The sequence below is a fragment of the Simochromis diagramma genome, unplaced genomic scaffold, assembly GCF_900408965.1.
Source record: "Simochromis diagramma unplaced genomic scaffold, fSimDia1.1 OVJJ01000058.1, whole genome shotgun sequence".
Classification (NCBI taxonomy): Eukaryota; Metazoa; Chordata; class Actinopteri; order Cichliformes; family Cichlidae; genus Simochromis; species Simochromis diagramma.
In genome coordinates this window covers 1-15,632 of record NW_024386919.1, presented here as the reverse complement: position 1 = coordinate 15,632, position 15,632 = coordinate 1, and the positions used below count along the sequence as shown (strand labels likewise).

The following is a 15,632-nucleotide window of genomic DNA, read 5'->3' as shown; positions in this document are numbered from 1 at the left end:
GCCCTGGGCAGAAATATCTAGAAAATTGATTTAAGCATAAAATAACTACTTAGTAGAAATTTACTATGTTTCCGCACAAATACTATATTAAGACACTAATATTCCTATAACACGCTAGGAAATAGGTATGATTAGCATAACTACTTACATTAGTAGAAATACTTATGTTTTAGCACAAATCCTATAAAAAGCAGAAATTACTGTACTGTGATTTAGTAGCAAAACTATCATTAATTCAGAAAATACTATATTTTGCACCAAATCTTATACCCTAGCCAGAAATACTATGATTTCGGACAGAATCGTAATAATCCACTTACAAAATTACAACTCTGGGCCTATTGAAACACAAATGCATACAGAGGGGACCCACAAAACACAGGCTCTACTCCAGTCAACCAGTTCTAACTATATTCAATTTAAATCCTACATGACATGCTGCCAAATAAGGGCAGGTCCTCTCTCTCCCACTAAACACACACACACACACACACACACACACACCACACACACACACACACACACACAACAACACACACACACACAGAGGGAGAGAGCTGCCGAATTTAAATCCACCAATCAGAGTGGCTGTTTACGTTTTCCCGCCAAAACAGGTGCATCCTTTTTACACACGCAGCACAGAGAGGCACAGGATTATTGCAGCCTATTTCTCATAGTGACGACTCCCCTCAAACAAATGACCATAATTTCCTAACCGTAGGGGCTAGAGCCGTCATTCTTACACCGTTTTGTTCAGAAGAGATGGGGGAATCTTCAAGTGTTGACAATTTATCATTAAAATATGAATTTTTAGAGATATATGATATGGATGACTTGTTGACTTAGAAGCCACGAATTCCCCAATATGCAAATTTGAATGCCTGAGGCCACATATATGATTGGCTGGCTGGGAAGCCGTGCAGGCCCTGATTTGTGGATTTGAATTCCTCAGCCCACATATATGATTGGCTGGGAAGCCGTGCAGGCCCTGATTTGAAAATTTGAATTTCTCAGTCCTCACAGAGGATTGGCTGCCTGGGGACCTGGCAGAAATATATAGAAATACTATGATTAAGCATAAATACTACATTAGTAGATAGAAATACTATGTTTTAGCACAACTACTATAAAAAAAGCAGAAATACTATAATTTAGCAGAAATACTATATTAAGCACAAATCCTATAAAAAGCAGAAATACTATATTAAGCACAAATAGTATAAAAAGCAGAAATACTATAATTTAGCAGAAATACTATGTTAGGCACAAATCCTATAAAAGAATAATACTATAATTTAGCAGAAATACTATATTAGGTACAAATCTTATGAAAAGCAGAAATAGTATGATTTAGCAGAAATACTGTATTTAGCACAAGTACCGAAAAGTACCAGAAATACTATGATTTAGCAGAATAGTAATAACTTACAAAATTACTAATATGGAGGCATATTGAAACACAAATGCACAGAGGGACACACAAACACAGGCTCTAATCCAGTCAACCAGTCGAACTATATTCAATTTAAATCCTACAATGACATGTTGCCAAATAAGGGCAAGGTCCTCTCTCTCCCACTAAACAAACACACACACACACACACACACACACACACACACACACACACACACAGAGGGAGAGAGCTGCTGAATTTGAATCCACCAATCAGAGAGCCTGTGCACTTTTCCCCGCCAAAACAGGTCCCTCTTTTTACACACGCAGCACAGAGAGGCACAGGATTATTGCAGCCTATTTCTCATAGTGAGGACTCCCCTCAAACAAATGACCATAATTTCCTAACCGTAGGGGCTAGAGCGGTCATTCTTACACCGTTTTGTTCAGAAGAGATGGGGGAATCTTCCAGTGTTAACAATTTATCATTAAAATATGAATTATTAAAGATATTTGACTTGTAATGCACCATAACTGAGTAGAGCGAAGCAAAAACTGCCTTGACTTGCCCTCAAACAACGCTTTCTAACTCGAAATCTATTTGGAGTATCGATATCATTCTTTCACCGTAAGAGACAGCAGGGTTTGGTGAACAATCATGGAAATTTTCAGGTCTCTGTGGAAATCCAACAAAAAGTTATGACGAGAGAAAAAAGTGCTTCATTTCCAGAGTTGACAGCTGAAGAAATCTGAGCGAGGGACAAATTTCCTACCCTCAAACAAACGTAATTCATGGCCAAATGGTAATAGGTGAGAAAACAATTCTTGAATTGTGAGCGTCAGGAGTGTCTGAAGATATACCGGGACAAGCCTCATGTCTTAACTTTGCTTCGTTAAGGAGATATGACGATTCGAATATGCCTCTCATTACAGAAATCCAGCGGTGATTTTGAACAAACTCTCCATTCACTTTATATGGAGAGTTTTCCGACGTTGTGTTGGTCTGAGGAGATTTGCAAAAAATTCTATGAATCCCACAACAATGATGGTGACATTTTCTGAAAGCCAGCAAAAATACCTACGTTTTGATGTATAATTTGTGGAAGTTGAGTGAAAATTGAGCAAGTAGCAGGAAGTTGTTCGGACATGAAGTGAAAATTGCAAAACCTTCAGTGGCACACTGGAAGCCAAGAGCATAGCAACCATAACAACGCATGTATTTTGTGAAAAATCAAAATTTTGCAACTCAAAACTTTAAGAGGCATAAAAGTAAAACAGTAAAAGATTTGAAAAAGCTGAATCATACCTGAATAGCCCAATAATTTGTGAACATTTTAAAGTTCGAATGGTTTTTCTAGGTGAAAGTATGAGGAAGTAGTTAAGTTTCAAAAACAAGAAAAATTTAGCAGAATTTTGGAAGTTTTCCCATTCATTTCAATGGGACAAATTAAAGGAAAAAAGCTTAATATTTTAAAAAGTATAATAGCAAAAAATAGCAGAAGTCATAGCCGGAATAAGCAGAAATAGCAGAATAGTTTAAAATTTGAACGGTGAAAATCGGCTGAAAATTGTGGAAGTAGTTAAAGTCCAAAAAGCGTACGGAAGCAACTTGAAGATGAAGAATAACTAGAAAAATTTGCATTTCCTGCGAAAATGCAGTGTGGATGCCTTAACGCTGAGGATGTCTGCTGAAAAAAGCTGAAAAAGTGGGGAAAAAAAAACCAAAAAAATATTGCCCTGAGCGGGATTCGAACCTGGCACTTCTGGTACTCAAGGGAGGTTCTCATCTCACTGCGCCACAGTCATTCTCACAAAGAAGAGGTGGAGAGACTGACAATGCTGGTGAAATTAGCAGAAGCTGCTTAGAATTGTGCTAATAAGAGGTGAAAAGGCTAAACATTTAGCAGAAAAGAGGTGAATCAGAAGAAGTTCTGCTGAAAAGAGGTAAAGAAGCAAAAAGATGAGTTGAAAAGAGGTGTTGAAGTGCTTGCTGAAGATGGCTGTATGTGTAATGACACACTGGAGAGTGTCAAGAAAGCAGAGCGCATGCAAGCAGTGAACATGTGTAGCAACTGTCACAGGTAGGATTCGAACCTCTGCCACCGGGTCTCACGGCAGCTGCCCTACCCTCTGAGCCAAATGAGTTCTGGTGTCAAGAAAAGATATGATGAGAGAGAAAATGTGCACTGTGGAGCAGAAGCTCAAATTAGCAGAAAAGAGGTGAAGAGGAAGAACTTTGTTGTGAAATGAGGTAAAGAAACTGAAATTTGTGCTTAAAACAAGTGAAAAAGCTGATCTCTGAAGTCCTGCTAAAACAGCAGAAGAGGCTGATATTTTTCAGCTACTCATTGAGCCAAACTGGTTCTCACGTAACTGAAAAAAGGTGGAAAAGCTTAAAATTCTAATGAAAACAGCAGAAGAGGCTGAGATTTGTGCTGATAAGAGGTGAAAATGCTGAACCAATCAGAGGTACTGCTTCTGTCTGCTTCATCAGGCTGTGTACTTGTATGTATTTCTGCCATAGACTGTTAACAAGAATCTGAGGTCCATATTAGAAAAGCTGCTAAAATCATTAAACTTTGCAGAATTGTAATAAATTATCAATATGAATTACCGGTCTGTGATAGTGTATAAATTTGTAGTTAAAAAAAAAACATGTGGGCCAAGGTGGAATTGAACCCACGACCTCTGGTCTGAAGAGCCGTGTCATTACCAATCGCGCCACCTCTAAGGGGGCGGGAACTTTGAAAAAAAGGGTGATGAGGAGTCAGAGTTAGATCGCGGTGAGAGGTGATATGGTGTGGTTTCTATGATTAAGAACAGGGTATGCATTACAACATGCATACAGATTAAAGATTCAGAAAACTGGCAACAAATTCCTCCACTACAAATCAGTCTGATACCACTTCTTACAAGGTTCACGTTTACTAAGGCACTACCCAAAAGGCGCCACAAGAGGGCACTCCAACACAAGAGATGACCTATTTACACTGTAAACAGCCCCTACTTAGCCACTACATAATACAAATTCACAAAAATACTATGATTTGGCAGAAATACTATGACTTAGTAGTAATACTATAACATAACAGATTTCCTAAAAAAACGATGAAATTGCAGTAATTCTATGACTTGGCAGAGATACTACGTTTTAGCACAAATACTATAACAACGCAGAAATACTATGACTTAGTAGTAATACTATAACATAACAGTTCAATGTTCTTGCACAAATACCACAATATGGCAGAAATACTATGTTTTAGCACAAATACTGTGATTTGGTATAGATACTACGATTTGGTACACATACTATATTCCGCAGATACACTATAACATAACAGATATTCTACGACTTAGTAGTAATACTATAACATAAGAGATATACTATGGTTTTGCAGGCATACTATGTTTTTGCACAAATACCATGATTTGGCACAAATGCTATGATTTAGCAGAAATACTATGATTGGGTACAAATACTATGATTTGGCAATAATACTGCGTTTTAACAACAACTACTGAGATTTGCTTGAAATACTATGATTTAGAAGAAATACTATGACTCCATACAAATACGATGCTTTGGCAGAAATACTATGATTTGGCAGAAGTACTATCATTTAGTACAAATACTATGATTGGGCAGAAGTACTATGTTTCAGTACAAATACTATGATTGGGCAGAAGTACTATGTTTCAGTACAAATACTATGATTTGGCAGGAATACTCTGGTTTAGCAGAAATACTCTGATTTAGCAGAAGTACTATCTTTTGGTAGAAATTCCTGCTAAAAGGTACTATTTCTGCGTTTTAGCAGAAATACTGTAATTTGGCATAAATACTATAATTTGTGATAAATACTATGATTTGGCACATATAATATATTCAGCACATATATTATAAAATAACAGAAATATTATGATTTGGCCCCAAAACCATGATTTTGCACAAATACCATGATTTTGCAAAAATACTATGATTTAGCAGAAATACTATGATTTGGCAAAAGTACTAAGATGTAGTAGAAGTACTTTGCTTTAGCAGAAATACTATGATTGAGGAGTAATACTTAAACATAGGAGAAATATTGATACACAGACACACATACACAGACAGTAAAGGGAACAGGAGCTGTGGAGAGTCTGGGCTTGGTATATGTAGGTCAGTTAAATTAGCTGCACCTGCTGTAGTCAGCCCTTACACACACAGACACAGAGAGAGGTGTGAGTTTTCTTCAGTGTATTTCTGACATTCAGGACTCCCCTCGAACAAATGGCCATAATTCCCTAACTGTAGAGGCTAGAACGTTCATTCAGACATTGTTTTGTTCAGAAGAGATGGGGGAATCTTCAGGTCTTCATAATTCAGAGATAAAATATAAATTATTAAAGATATATGACTTGTAATACACTGTAACTGAGTAGAGCGAAGCAAAAACTGCCTTGACTTGCTCTCAAACAACCTTTGGTAACTCAAAATCTATATGGAGCATCAAAATCATTCTTTCACCGTAAGAGACAGCAGGCTTTGGTGAACAGTCATGGAAATTTTCAGGGCTCTGTGGAAATCCATCAAAAAGATATGATGAGAGAAAAAAGTGCCTCATTTCCAGAATTTGAAATCTGATGAAATCTGAGCGAGGGACAAATTTCCTACCCTCAAAACAAGTCTAACTCATCTCAGAACGGTAATAGGTGAGAAAATAATTCTTGAATTGTGAGCATCAGGAGTGTCTGAAGATATACGGGGACAAGCCTCAAGTCTTAACTTCGCTTCGTTAAGGAGATATGACAATTTGAAAATGCCTCTCATTAGAGAAATCCAGCGGTGATTTTGAACAAACTCTCCATTGACTTTATATGGAGAGTTTTCTGACCATGTGTTGATCTGAGGAGATTTGCCAAAATTCTATAAATCCCACAACAATGATAGTGACATTTCCTGAAAGCCAGCAAAAATACCTACGTTTTGATGTATAATTTGTGGAAGTTGAGTGGAAATTGAGCGAGTAGCAAGAAGTTGTTCAGACATGAAGAGAAAATTCAAACAGTTTCACTGTGCACTCTGAGTTAATTGCATAGCAACCATAGCAACGCATGTATTTTCTGAAAAATCACAATTTTGCAACTGAAGACTTAAAGAGAGATAAGATTAAAACGGTAGAAGATCTGAAAAAGCTGAATCATACAGGAATAGCCCAATAATTTGAGAACATTTTAAAGTTTGAATGGAGTTTCTAGGTGAAAGTATGAGGAAGTAGTTAAGTTTCAAAGACAAGCAAGTTTTAGAAGAATTGTGGAAGTTTCCCATTCATTTCAATGGGACAAATTAAAGGAAAAAAGTGTAATATTTTAAAAAGTATAATAGCAATAAACACCAAAAGATATAGCTGGAATTAGCAGAAAGAGCAGAACAGTTTAGAGTTTGAACGGAGAAAATCGGCTGAAAACTGAGGGAGTAGTTGAGTGCCGAAAAACGCGGAGCAACTATAAGAATAAAGTTTAAAGAGAAACAGGATCTCAATAGTGTGGATGCCTATTAAGGCATCCACACAATAATAAAGAACTAGAAAAATTTGCATTTCCTGCGAAAATGCTGTGTGGATGCCTTAAGGGCTGAGGATGTCTGCAGAAAAAAGCTGAAAAAGTTGAAAAAAAAAATGTTGCCCTGATGAGGATTTGAACCTGGCCCTCCTGGTCTAAGGGCAGCTATTTAGCTCACTGAGCCAATGTCATTCTCACAAAGAAGAGGTGGAGAGATTGACAATTGGGCTGAAATGAGCAGAAGAGGCGGAGAATTGTGCTAATAAGAGGTGAAAAGGCTTAAAATGTTTCAGAAGAGGTGAATAAGCAGAATTTGGGCAGAAGAGAGGTGAAAATTCTGCTGAAAAGAGTTCAAACAGCACAATTTGTACTGAAAAGAGTTTAATCAGCAGAATTTCTACTGAAAAGAGTTGAATGAGCAGAATTCTCTTGAAAAGAGGTTTTTGCTGAAAATAGCAGAAAAAACTGAAAAACTTTTCTGAAAAGAGTTTAATCAGAAGAATTTGTGCTGAAAAGAGTTCAATCAGCACAATTTCTACTGAAAAGAGTTTAATCAGCAGAATTTCTACTGAAAAGAGTTGAATGAGCAGAATTCTCCTGAAAAGAGGTTTTTGCTGAAAATAGCAGAAAAAACTGAAAAACTTTTCTGAGAAGAGTTCAATCAGAAGAATTTGTGCTGAAAAGAGTTCAATGAGCAAAATTCTGCTGAAAAGAGGTTTTTACTAAAAAGAGCTGAAAACCTGGTATTTGTGCTGAAAAGTGGTGAAAAAACTGAAAATTGTCCTGAAAAGGGGTGAAAAAGCTTAAATTTGTGTTAAAAGGACTTAAGAAAGTGTAACTGTTGACTGAAAGAAATGTTGCCATAAGCGGGATTTGAACCCCGGCCTCCCAGTCTGAGAACGGACGCTCATCTCACTGAGCTAAAACACAGGTCAAGCCGGCAAGGAAAACCAGTGAGGCCAAGGATAATATGCAAAAAAGGGCAAAAAATATTGAAAAGAAAAATCAATATCTCAAAAAGTATAGAAGTTATGAGCACCAAAAGTCATAGCTGGAAAGAGCAGAAAGAGCAGAATTTTTTAAGATTTGAACTGAGAAAATCGGCTGAAAACTGAGGGAGTAGTTAAGCGCCGAAAAACGTACGGAAGCAACTTGAAGATGAAGAAAAGATAAAGAATAAAGAGAAACAGGATCTCAATAGTGTGGATGCCTTGAAGGCATCCACACAATAAAGAGAAACAGGAACTCAATAGTGTGGATGCTTAAAGCATCCACACAACTAGAAAAATTTGCATTTCCTGCGAAAATGCTGTGTGGATGCCTTAACGCTGAAGATGTCTGCTGAAAAAAGCAGAAAAGGTTGAAAAAAAAGGAGCAGGATTTGAACCTGGCCCTTCTGGTACTCAAGGCAGGCACATATCTCACTGCGCCACAGTCTTTCTCACAAAGAAGAGGTGGAGAGACTGACAATTGTGCTGAAATGAGCAGAAGCTGCGGAGAATTGGGCTGATAAGAGGTGGAAAGGCTGAAAATTTTACAGAAGAGGTGAATAAGTAGGATTTCTGCTGAAAAGAGATGAAAATTCTGCTGAAAAGAGTTCAATCAGCACAATTTCTACTGAAAAGAGTTCAATCAGCACAATTTCTACTGAAAAGAGTTTAATCAGCAGAATTTCTACTGAAAAGAGTTGAATGAGCAGAATTCTCCTGAAAAGAGGTTTTTGCTGAAAATAGCAGAAAAAACTGAAAAACTTTTCTGAAAAGAGTTCAATCAGAAGAATTTGTGCTGAAAAGAGTTCAATGAGCAAAATTCTGCTGAAAAGAGGTTTTTACTGAAAACAGCTGAAAAAGCTGGTATTTGTGCTGAAAAGTGGTGAAAAAAACTGAAAATTTTGCTGAAAAGGGCTGAAAAAGCTTAAATTTGTGTTGAAAAGAGTTAAAAAAGTTTAACTGTTGAGTGAAAGAAATGTTGCCATAAGCGGGATTTGAACCCCGGCCTCCCAGTCTGAGAACGGACGCTCATCTCACTGAGCTAAAACACAGGTCAAGCCGGCAAGGAAAATCAGTGAGGCCACTGATGATATGGCAGAAATGGGCAAAAAATATTGCAAAAAAAATTCAATATCTCAAAAAGTATAGAAGTTATGAACACCAAAAGTCATAGCCGGCATTAGCAGAAAGAGCAGAATTTTTTAAAGTTTGAATGGTGAAAATCGGCTGAAAACTGAGGGAGTAGTTAAGTGCCAAAAAGTGTACGGAAGCAACTGGAATATAGTGGAATAAAGAACTAGAAAAATTTGCATTTCCTGCGAAAATGCTGTGTGGATGCCTTAATGCTGAAGATGTCTGCTGAAAAAAGCTGAAAAGGTTGAAAAAAAAAAAAGTTGCCCTGAGCAGGATTCGAACCTGGCCCTTCTGGTACTGAAGGCAGGCACGTATCTCACTGCGCCACAGTCTTTCTCACAAAGAAGAGGTGGAGAGACTGACAATTGCGCTGAAATGAGCAGAAGCTGCGGAGAATTGGGCTTATAAGAGGTGGAAAGGCTGAAAATTTTACAGAAGAGGTGAATAAGTAGAATTTCTGCTGAAAAGAGATGAAAATTCTGCTGAAAACAGTTCAATCAGCACAATGTCTATTGAAAAGAGTTTAATCAGCAGAATTTCTACTGAAAAGAGTTGGATGAGCAGAATTCTCCTGAAAAGAGGTTTTTGCTGAAAATAGCAGAAAAAACTGAAAAACTTTTCTGAAAAGAGTTCAATCAGAAGAATTTGTGCTGAAAAGAGTTCAATGAGCAAAATTCTGCTGAAAAGAGGTTTTTACTAAAAACAGCTGAAAAGCTGGTATTTGTGCTGAAAAGTGGTGAAAAAACTGAAAATTTTGCTGAAAAGGGCTGAAAAAGCTTAAATTTGTGTTGAAAAGAGTTAAAAAAGTTTAACTGTTGAGTGAAAGAAATGTTGCCATAAGCGGGATTTGAACCCGGGCCTCCCAGTCTGAGAACGGACGCTCATCTCACTGAGCTAAAACACAGGTCAAGCCGGCAAGGAAAATCAGTGAGGCCACTGATAATATGCAGAAAAGAGCAAAAAATATTGAAAAGAAAAATCAATATCTCAAAAAGTATAGAAGTTATGAGCACCAAAAGTCATAGCCGGAAAGAGCAGAAAGAGCAGAATTTTTTAAGATTTGAACGGTGAAAATAGCACAAAAGCTGTGGGAGGAGTAGCGGTCCAAAAAACGTACGGAAGCAACTAGAATAATAAAGAATAAAGAGAAACAGGAACTCAATAGTGTGGATGCCTATGGCATCCACACAATAAAGAGAAACAGGAACTCAATAGTGTGGATGCTTAAGCATCCACACAATAAAATAGTGGAATAAAGAATAAAGAGAAACAGGATCTCAATAGTGTGGATGCCTATTCAGGCATCCACACAATTACTGCACCCGTCGAGGCTCTCTCTATTTCTTCCTTGGTCCGTGGGACTGCTACAGGTTTCATGAAATCTAATAAATTATGCAACTTGACAGAAATCTGAGAGCAGATGTCAGCATTGTACTACATCTGATTTGCTGAACTTTCACTTTGGAATATGATAGAAAGAGGAGCTTCTTACCCTGCGGTTGGTGAACACAGAGTAGCACTCCTTCACCATCACGGTTTTCACAATCTCAGGGTCGGCCACCATTAACAACGGCGTTTGTCCATCGTACAACCTGCAAAAAAGACAACAGCCTTTTATTTTACAATAACACAATGACTAATTGTTTAACACATTTTTTGTTTTTTGTTTTGCTTTAGATTGCAGCATTATTGACAATGAATTCAGAATTGTTGTATTTTATTTCTTTTTAAAATTTTATTTCTTCTTCTTTTTTTGGGGGGTATTGCATGGCTGACAAACATATTTTAACATGAGTGAACTTCCTGGTTGATGAAGTAAATACTCACCCCCAGACGTCACCATACTTGGCATGACACTCTAGATCAAAACCAAGAATTCCCTGCAAAAAGTTATAGGAAAATGTGTTTTAGTGTCAATATGCCACTGAGTAGGACATGTGCATTCAAAATACAGAGAAGTCAGGCAGGTCAGTGACGATTGATAAGGACATTAAATATGTCCTTCTCACTTCTTCAAGATCAAATCAGTCAGCTCCTCATATCCCAGTCTCTAAGGTGAGTTTGGTTTCTGTGCGTACCTTTCTTATGCCCAGCATCGTTCCAATATAAGGCAGGGGCCTCGGTCCAGGTATCCCCAGCTTTTTGAAGAACCGATATGGCCATAATCCGTACCTGTGTCACAAAACAGAGAAAAATCTGAAATCGTCAGTTGTGATATTAAAACAAAGGGAATACAGGAGAAACAAAACTCCATGTACAGGTGGTTTGACCGCGACATAAGATAAGGGCTCGATTGTCTTGCAAAACAGTAGTCGAGGAATACTCACAGTAATATCAGCGTGAAAAGCAGGACCAGCAAAGTCCAGGTGGTTGCTGAAAACAGCGTGAAAAACATTGCGACTTCTTTCTGACAAAAAGCTACAGATGAGGAAAAAGGCTGGAAAATCTCTGTTTTTAAAACATCTGCCTCTGTGTGGTGGGAGGAGTCTATGAGACAGAAATGTGATTATGTAATAAGCTCCATAAAGGGTCAGAGGCGGGTCAGAAGCTTTTAAAACCTTTTTTCTTCGCATTCTTATTCAGTTGTTGCACAAACACAGTGAGAAGAAAAGACACTTTAGCCTTCACACTGAACACCACTGCCTGCAAAATATGGCTTCTCCAAGAAAATCAAGCAAAATAAAGTTTTATTTAAGCTAAAACATTAATTTCTTTTTTCTTTTCTTTTTTCTTCTTTTTTGGCTGTTGTTCTTATTAAACGCATTTCTGATCTGTTTTCATCTTGTCGGATATTCAGTTGCATTCAGAGTAGAAGGTCAACTAAAAGACAAAAATATTTCTGCCGTGAGTGTGAAATTGCTCTGTAAATTAGCTTTCGTTTTGAAGCATTTTAGTATTTCTTCACGGTTATAATAAAGCAGTTAGAATCTGAAGTTCTTCATTATCCCCATAATAGTTATTTTTCCACCTTCCACGGCTGCTACGTGATGTAGTTGGTCTGTGATTGACTTTTGACATAAAAGTCTTGTTATCCGATTCTCTTTTTTTATGATGTTTGTGTGAAACTATTACAGCTGCGCATGCTCTGCAGTTTTGTGTAACCTTTCCCACAATAACACAGTAAACGCAAAGAGATCTGTGGCCAACTTACTTTCTCCCATTGCATGAAGATGGCGCCGGATGTCATGGCACGCCATCTCTCGGTTCTGCAATGTTTATGTTTTATGTTCTTAGTGGTGTCCCTGCTAGTTTTAAAAACCCACTCCCTGTTGGTATATGAGCGACAGACGCTGCTTAATATCCGTGACTCACTGTTGAAGCTCCCCAGCGTTAGCAAGCGATGTGGAGGACTCCCGCCGCCTCTGGCGTCGGGTACCGGGGGAACTGTATCGCCGTGATCCCCCCCTGAAATCCTTCGAAACGGAAGCGCTGGAGAAGTGGACGAATGCGCGGCACGCGCTCTGGGAAGCGTGTTCAGGTCAGAAATTGGATGCGGCGGGTCCTTACCATCGGTGACCCTGGCTGCTTAGGACTTTATTTTGGCCTCAGCGCTGCCTTCTTCCTGTTTACCCGACGTCATCGGAGCACGCTCACCCGAGGCTGCTTTATTGGTTGCCATGCTGACGGGATACGAGGGGAGGTGGAGCAAATATGAACAACCTACAAATACTGTCTGCTACCATGGATGGACAGAGAGTTAAATTAGCTCTCTTAAGTGCAAGATCTGTATTAAATAAAACTCATGTTCTTCGGGACTTTTTTGGTACTCATAAGCTGGATGTCATGCTCCTGAGACATGGCTGCGCGCTGGTGAAGTGGCACCCTTGCTGGAACTTTGCCCCACCGATGCCAGCTTCTTCAGCGCCCCCAGGTTGTGTGGGAGGGGAGGCGGGGTAGCCTCTACCATCAAAGACTGTTTTAAATGCAAACAGAAAAGTCCTGGTGTTTTTACCTCATTTGAGTCCCAACTTCTGACTTTAGGCTGTCCCGTGGTTCTAATTATAGTCATCTATCGTTCACCTAAATATAATGACTTGTTTATTTCGGAATTTTCAGACTTCTTGACATGTTTTATCACTCACTATGAAAGGATTCTTATAGTGGGGGACTTTAATATTCATCTGTGTTGTGAGGATAAACCCCTGGTCAAAGATTTCTTAAATGTAATTGATTCCTTAAACTTCACACAATTTGTGTCTGGGCCAACACGCAAGGGCCACACCCTAGACCTTGTCTTAGGCTACGGGCTGAATGTATCAATTACTGAAAATTGCGTTTTACCTATTCTAGACCACTCCGCAATTTTATTTGATATTTTAATCCCTAAATCTCCAGCTTCTGTGAGGGGAAAGTTCCCCTCAGATCATCTCGTTATATTAGCCCTGAAGCATTGCTTGGAGTTAAATTACATCTACCTGATGTGTTGGACCCTATTTTTACCCAGGAGTTATGTGTGGACACCTTGACTGCGAATCTTAATAATACACTTCTTGAACTACTGGACTCTGTTGCTCCCGTAAGGAAGTTGAAATGTCAAAAAAGGAACCCTATGCCTTGGTTAAATGAGGAGCTCTTGAACTTGAGAAGAAATTGTAGAAAAGCAGAGCGTCACTAGAGATCTTCCAGACTAGAAGTATTTCTCCAGGCTTGGAAGGACTCATTGTCTTGTCTTCAATCAGCGATGTCGACAGCGAAAGCAAATTATTTCTCAAATCTCATCATGAGCCATAAACATAACTCAAAACTCCTTTTCAACACAGTGTCGCAACTTACAGAGAGTAAGTCAACTCTCTGCTGTTCTAATTTGATAGCTCATGACTTTCTTACATTTTTCAGAGACAGGGCTGAAACACTTAGAAATCATATTACTCCCTCCTCAAGCAGTTCACTAGACTGCTCGGCTGCTTTGCCTGTTGGTGCTGATAAACTGTTCCGTGACTTCAAGGTTATTTCTCTGTCTGGATTAACTAAGGTTGTAAAAGCAGCTCGATGTACAACCTGTTCTTTGGATCCTCTACCAGCCTGGGTGTGGTATGGGTGTGGTCTCTGGCCAGCTCCCGGGGTGGGCGCAGGGGCGGGGTGAACAGGTGTGCTGGGATCTGACAGTGATTGTGTCTCTTTATATGTTGGCAGTGACAGTCGGAGGAGGAGAGTGGACGTGACAGCAGAGAGAGAGCGGGAGTGTCTGTGTCCCAGTAAACAAACCACAGTGTCGAATAAAAGTTCTGCTGTCATCATATTCGCTCCAGCGTATGTTTCTCGGGTCCAACATTACACTGGGTTATAAAGGAACTATGGTCAGTATTAGGACCCTACATTCTGTTTCTTTTAAATACTTCATTGATGACTGGAGTCTTTCCTGAATGTTTTAAATCAGCTGTGGTAGTGCCGATCTTGAAAAAGCCTGGACTGGATGTTGACATGGTCGCAAAACTATAGACCCATCTCACATCTGTCTTTTTTTATCTAAAATCTTTGAAAAAGTGGTTTTTAAGCAGCTCACTGAGCATTTGTCAACAAGCAATCTGTTTGAACCATTTCAGTCTGCTTTTAGACCAAATCACTCCACAGAAAACAGCTTTAGTCAAAGTGGTAAATGATCTGCTGGTAAATGCAGACAATGATCGCACTTCAGTTTTATTACTGCTGGATCTAAGTGCTGCGTTTGACACTGTGGATCACTGCATTTTATTGGATAGGCTTGAACATTTTATTGGAATTACAGGAAAAGTTTTATCATGGCTGAGATCTTACCTGCTTGGGAGGTCTCAGACTGTTAGTTTTAAAAATGATCTCTCCGAGACTTGTGCAGTGAGGCATGGGGTCCCTCAGGGCTCCGTACTTGGACCATTGCTGTTTTCTATGTACCTGCTGCCTCTTGGTGTTCTTTTACGTTCTTTTAATGTAACCTTTCATTGTTACGCTGATGACCTGCAGCTTTATGTTCCTTTAACCATTGGAAATTGTGCTGAAGTATCCAAAGTAGAATGTTGTTTATCTGCAATTAAGGGCTGGTTATCAGATAATTTCTTGCTCTTAAATACTGATAAGACAGAGTTGATGGTCATTGGGCCATACAAAATTTCAGCACTTGTCCCAAAATTTCATCTTGAAAATTGATGACAGAGCCATAAATTGCAGGAACAAGGTAAAAAACTTGGGTGTGTGGTTCGATATGGTGCTCTCCCTTTGAATCTCATGTAAAAGAGATAACAAAGACCGCCTTTTATCATTTGAGGAACATAGCCAGAATCAGACAAGTTTTGTCAAGCGACACTGCAGAGGTTCTTGTCCATGCATTTGTGTCTTCCCGTATTGATTATTGCAATGCTCTTCTTTCTGGCTTACCAAAGAAAAGTTTTAGAGGTCTACAGATGGTGCAAAATGCAGCTGCTCGCATTTTAACAAGAACTGGGAAATTTGAGCACATTACCCCTGTTCTGAGATCTCTGCATTGGCTACCTTGTCAGGTTCGAGCAGATTTTAAGGTCCTGCTGCTCACCTGGCTTTAAACGGATTGGCACCTACATACCTCTCCGACCTTTTACACCTTTATGTTCCATCTCGTG

At 38.9% G+C, this 15,632-nt stretch overlaps 1 protein-coding gene and 2 long non-coding RNA genes across 3 annotated transcripts; 1 reads left to right on the top strand and 2 right to left on the bottom strand.

Moving 5' to 3' along the window:
* Positions 1 to 6,233: 6,233 nt before the first annotated feature.
* LOC120736432 lies at positions 6,234 to 8,195 on the bottom strand. The gene is made up of 3 exons (XR_005696505.1): positions 7,583 to 8,195; positions 7,471 to 7,475; positions 6,234 to 7,280 (listed from the first exon to the last, which is right to left on the bottom strand). It is a non-coding gene; the product is annotated as an uncharacterized LOC120736432 (long non-coding RNA).
* Positions 8,196 to 8,822: 627 nt separating this feature from the next.
* Positions 8,823 to 10,012, top strand: LOC120736433. The gene is made up of 2 exons (XR_005696506.1): positions 8,823 to 9,644; positions 9,753 to 10,012. It is a non-coding gene; the product is annotated as an uncharacterized LOC120736433 (long non-coding RNA).
* Positions 10,013 to 10,384: 372 nt separating this feature from the next.
* On the bottom strand, positions 10,385 to 12,589 carry LOC120736431 (cytochrome P450 3A27-like). The gene is made up of 5 exons (XM_040036497.1): positions 12,376 to 12,589; positions 11,391 to 11,550; positions 11,142 to 11,235; positions 10,891 to 10,943; positions 10,385 to 10,655 (listed from the first exon to the last, which is right to left on the bottom strand). Exons 2-5 carry the CDS (start codon positions 11,456 to 11,458, stop codon positions 10,520 to 10,522), a joined length of 351 nt encoding a protein of 116 aa, XP_039892431.1. The 5' UTR covers positions 11,459 to 11,550; positions 12,376 to 12,589; the 3' UTR covers positions 10,385 to 10,519.
* Between the last annotated feature and the right edge of the window lie 3,043 nt (positions 12,590 to 15,632).

Bases quoted from the DNA above. Each gene is read 5' to 3' on its own strand.
- LOC120736431 (XM_040036497.1), bottom strand. From the start codon at position 11,458: ATGTTTTTCACGCTGTTTTCAGCAACCACCTGGACTTTGCTGGTCCTG. The intron at 10,944-11,141 runs GTACGCACAGAA...AACTTTTTGCAG, and splicing joins CGATGCTGGGCATAAGAAAG to GGAATTCTTGGTTTTGATCT. The intron at 10,656-10,890 runs GTGAGTATTTAC...TCTTTTTTGCAG, and splicing joins AAGTATGGTGACGTCTGGGG to GTTGTACGATGGACAAACGC.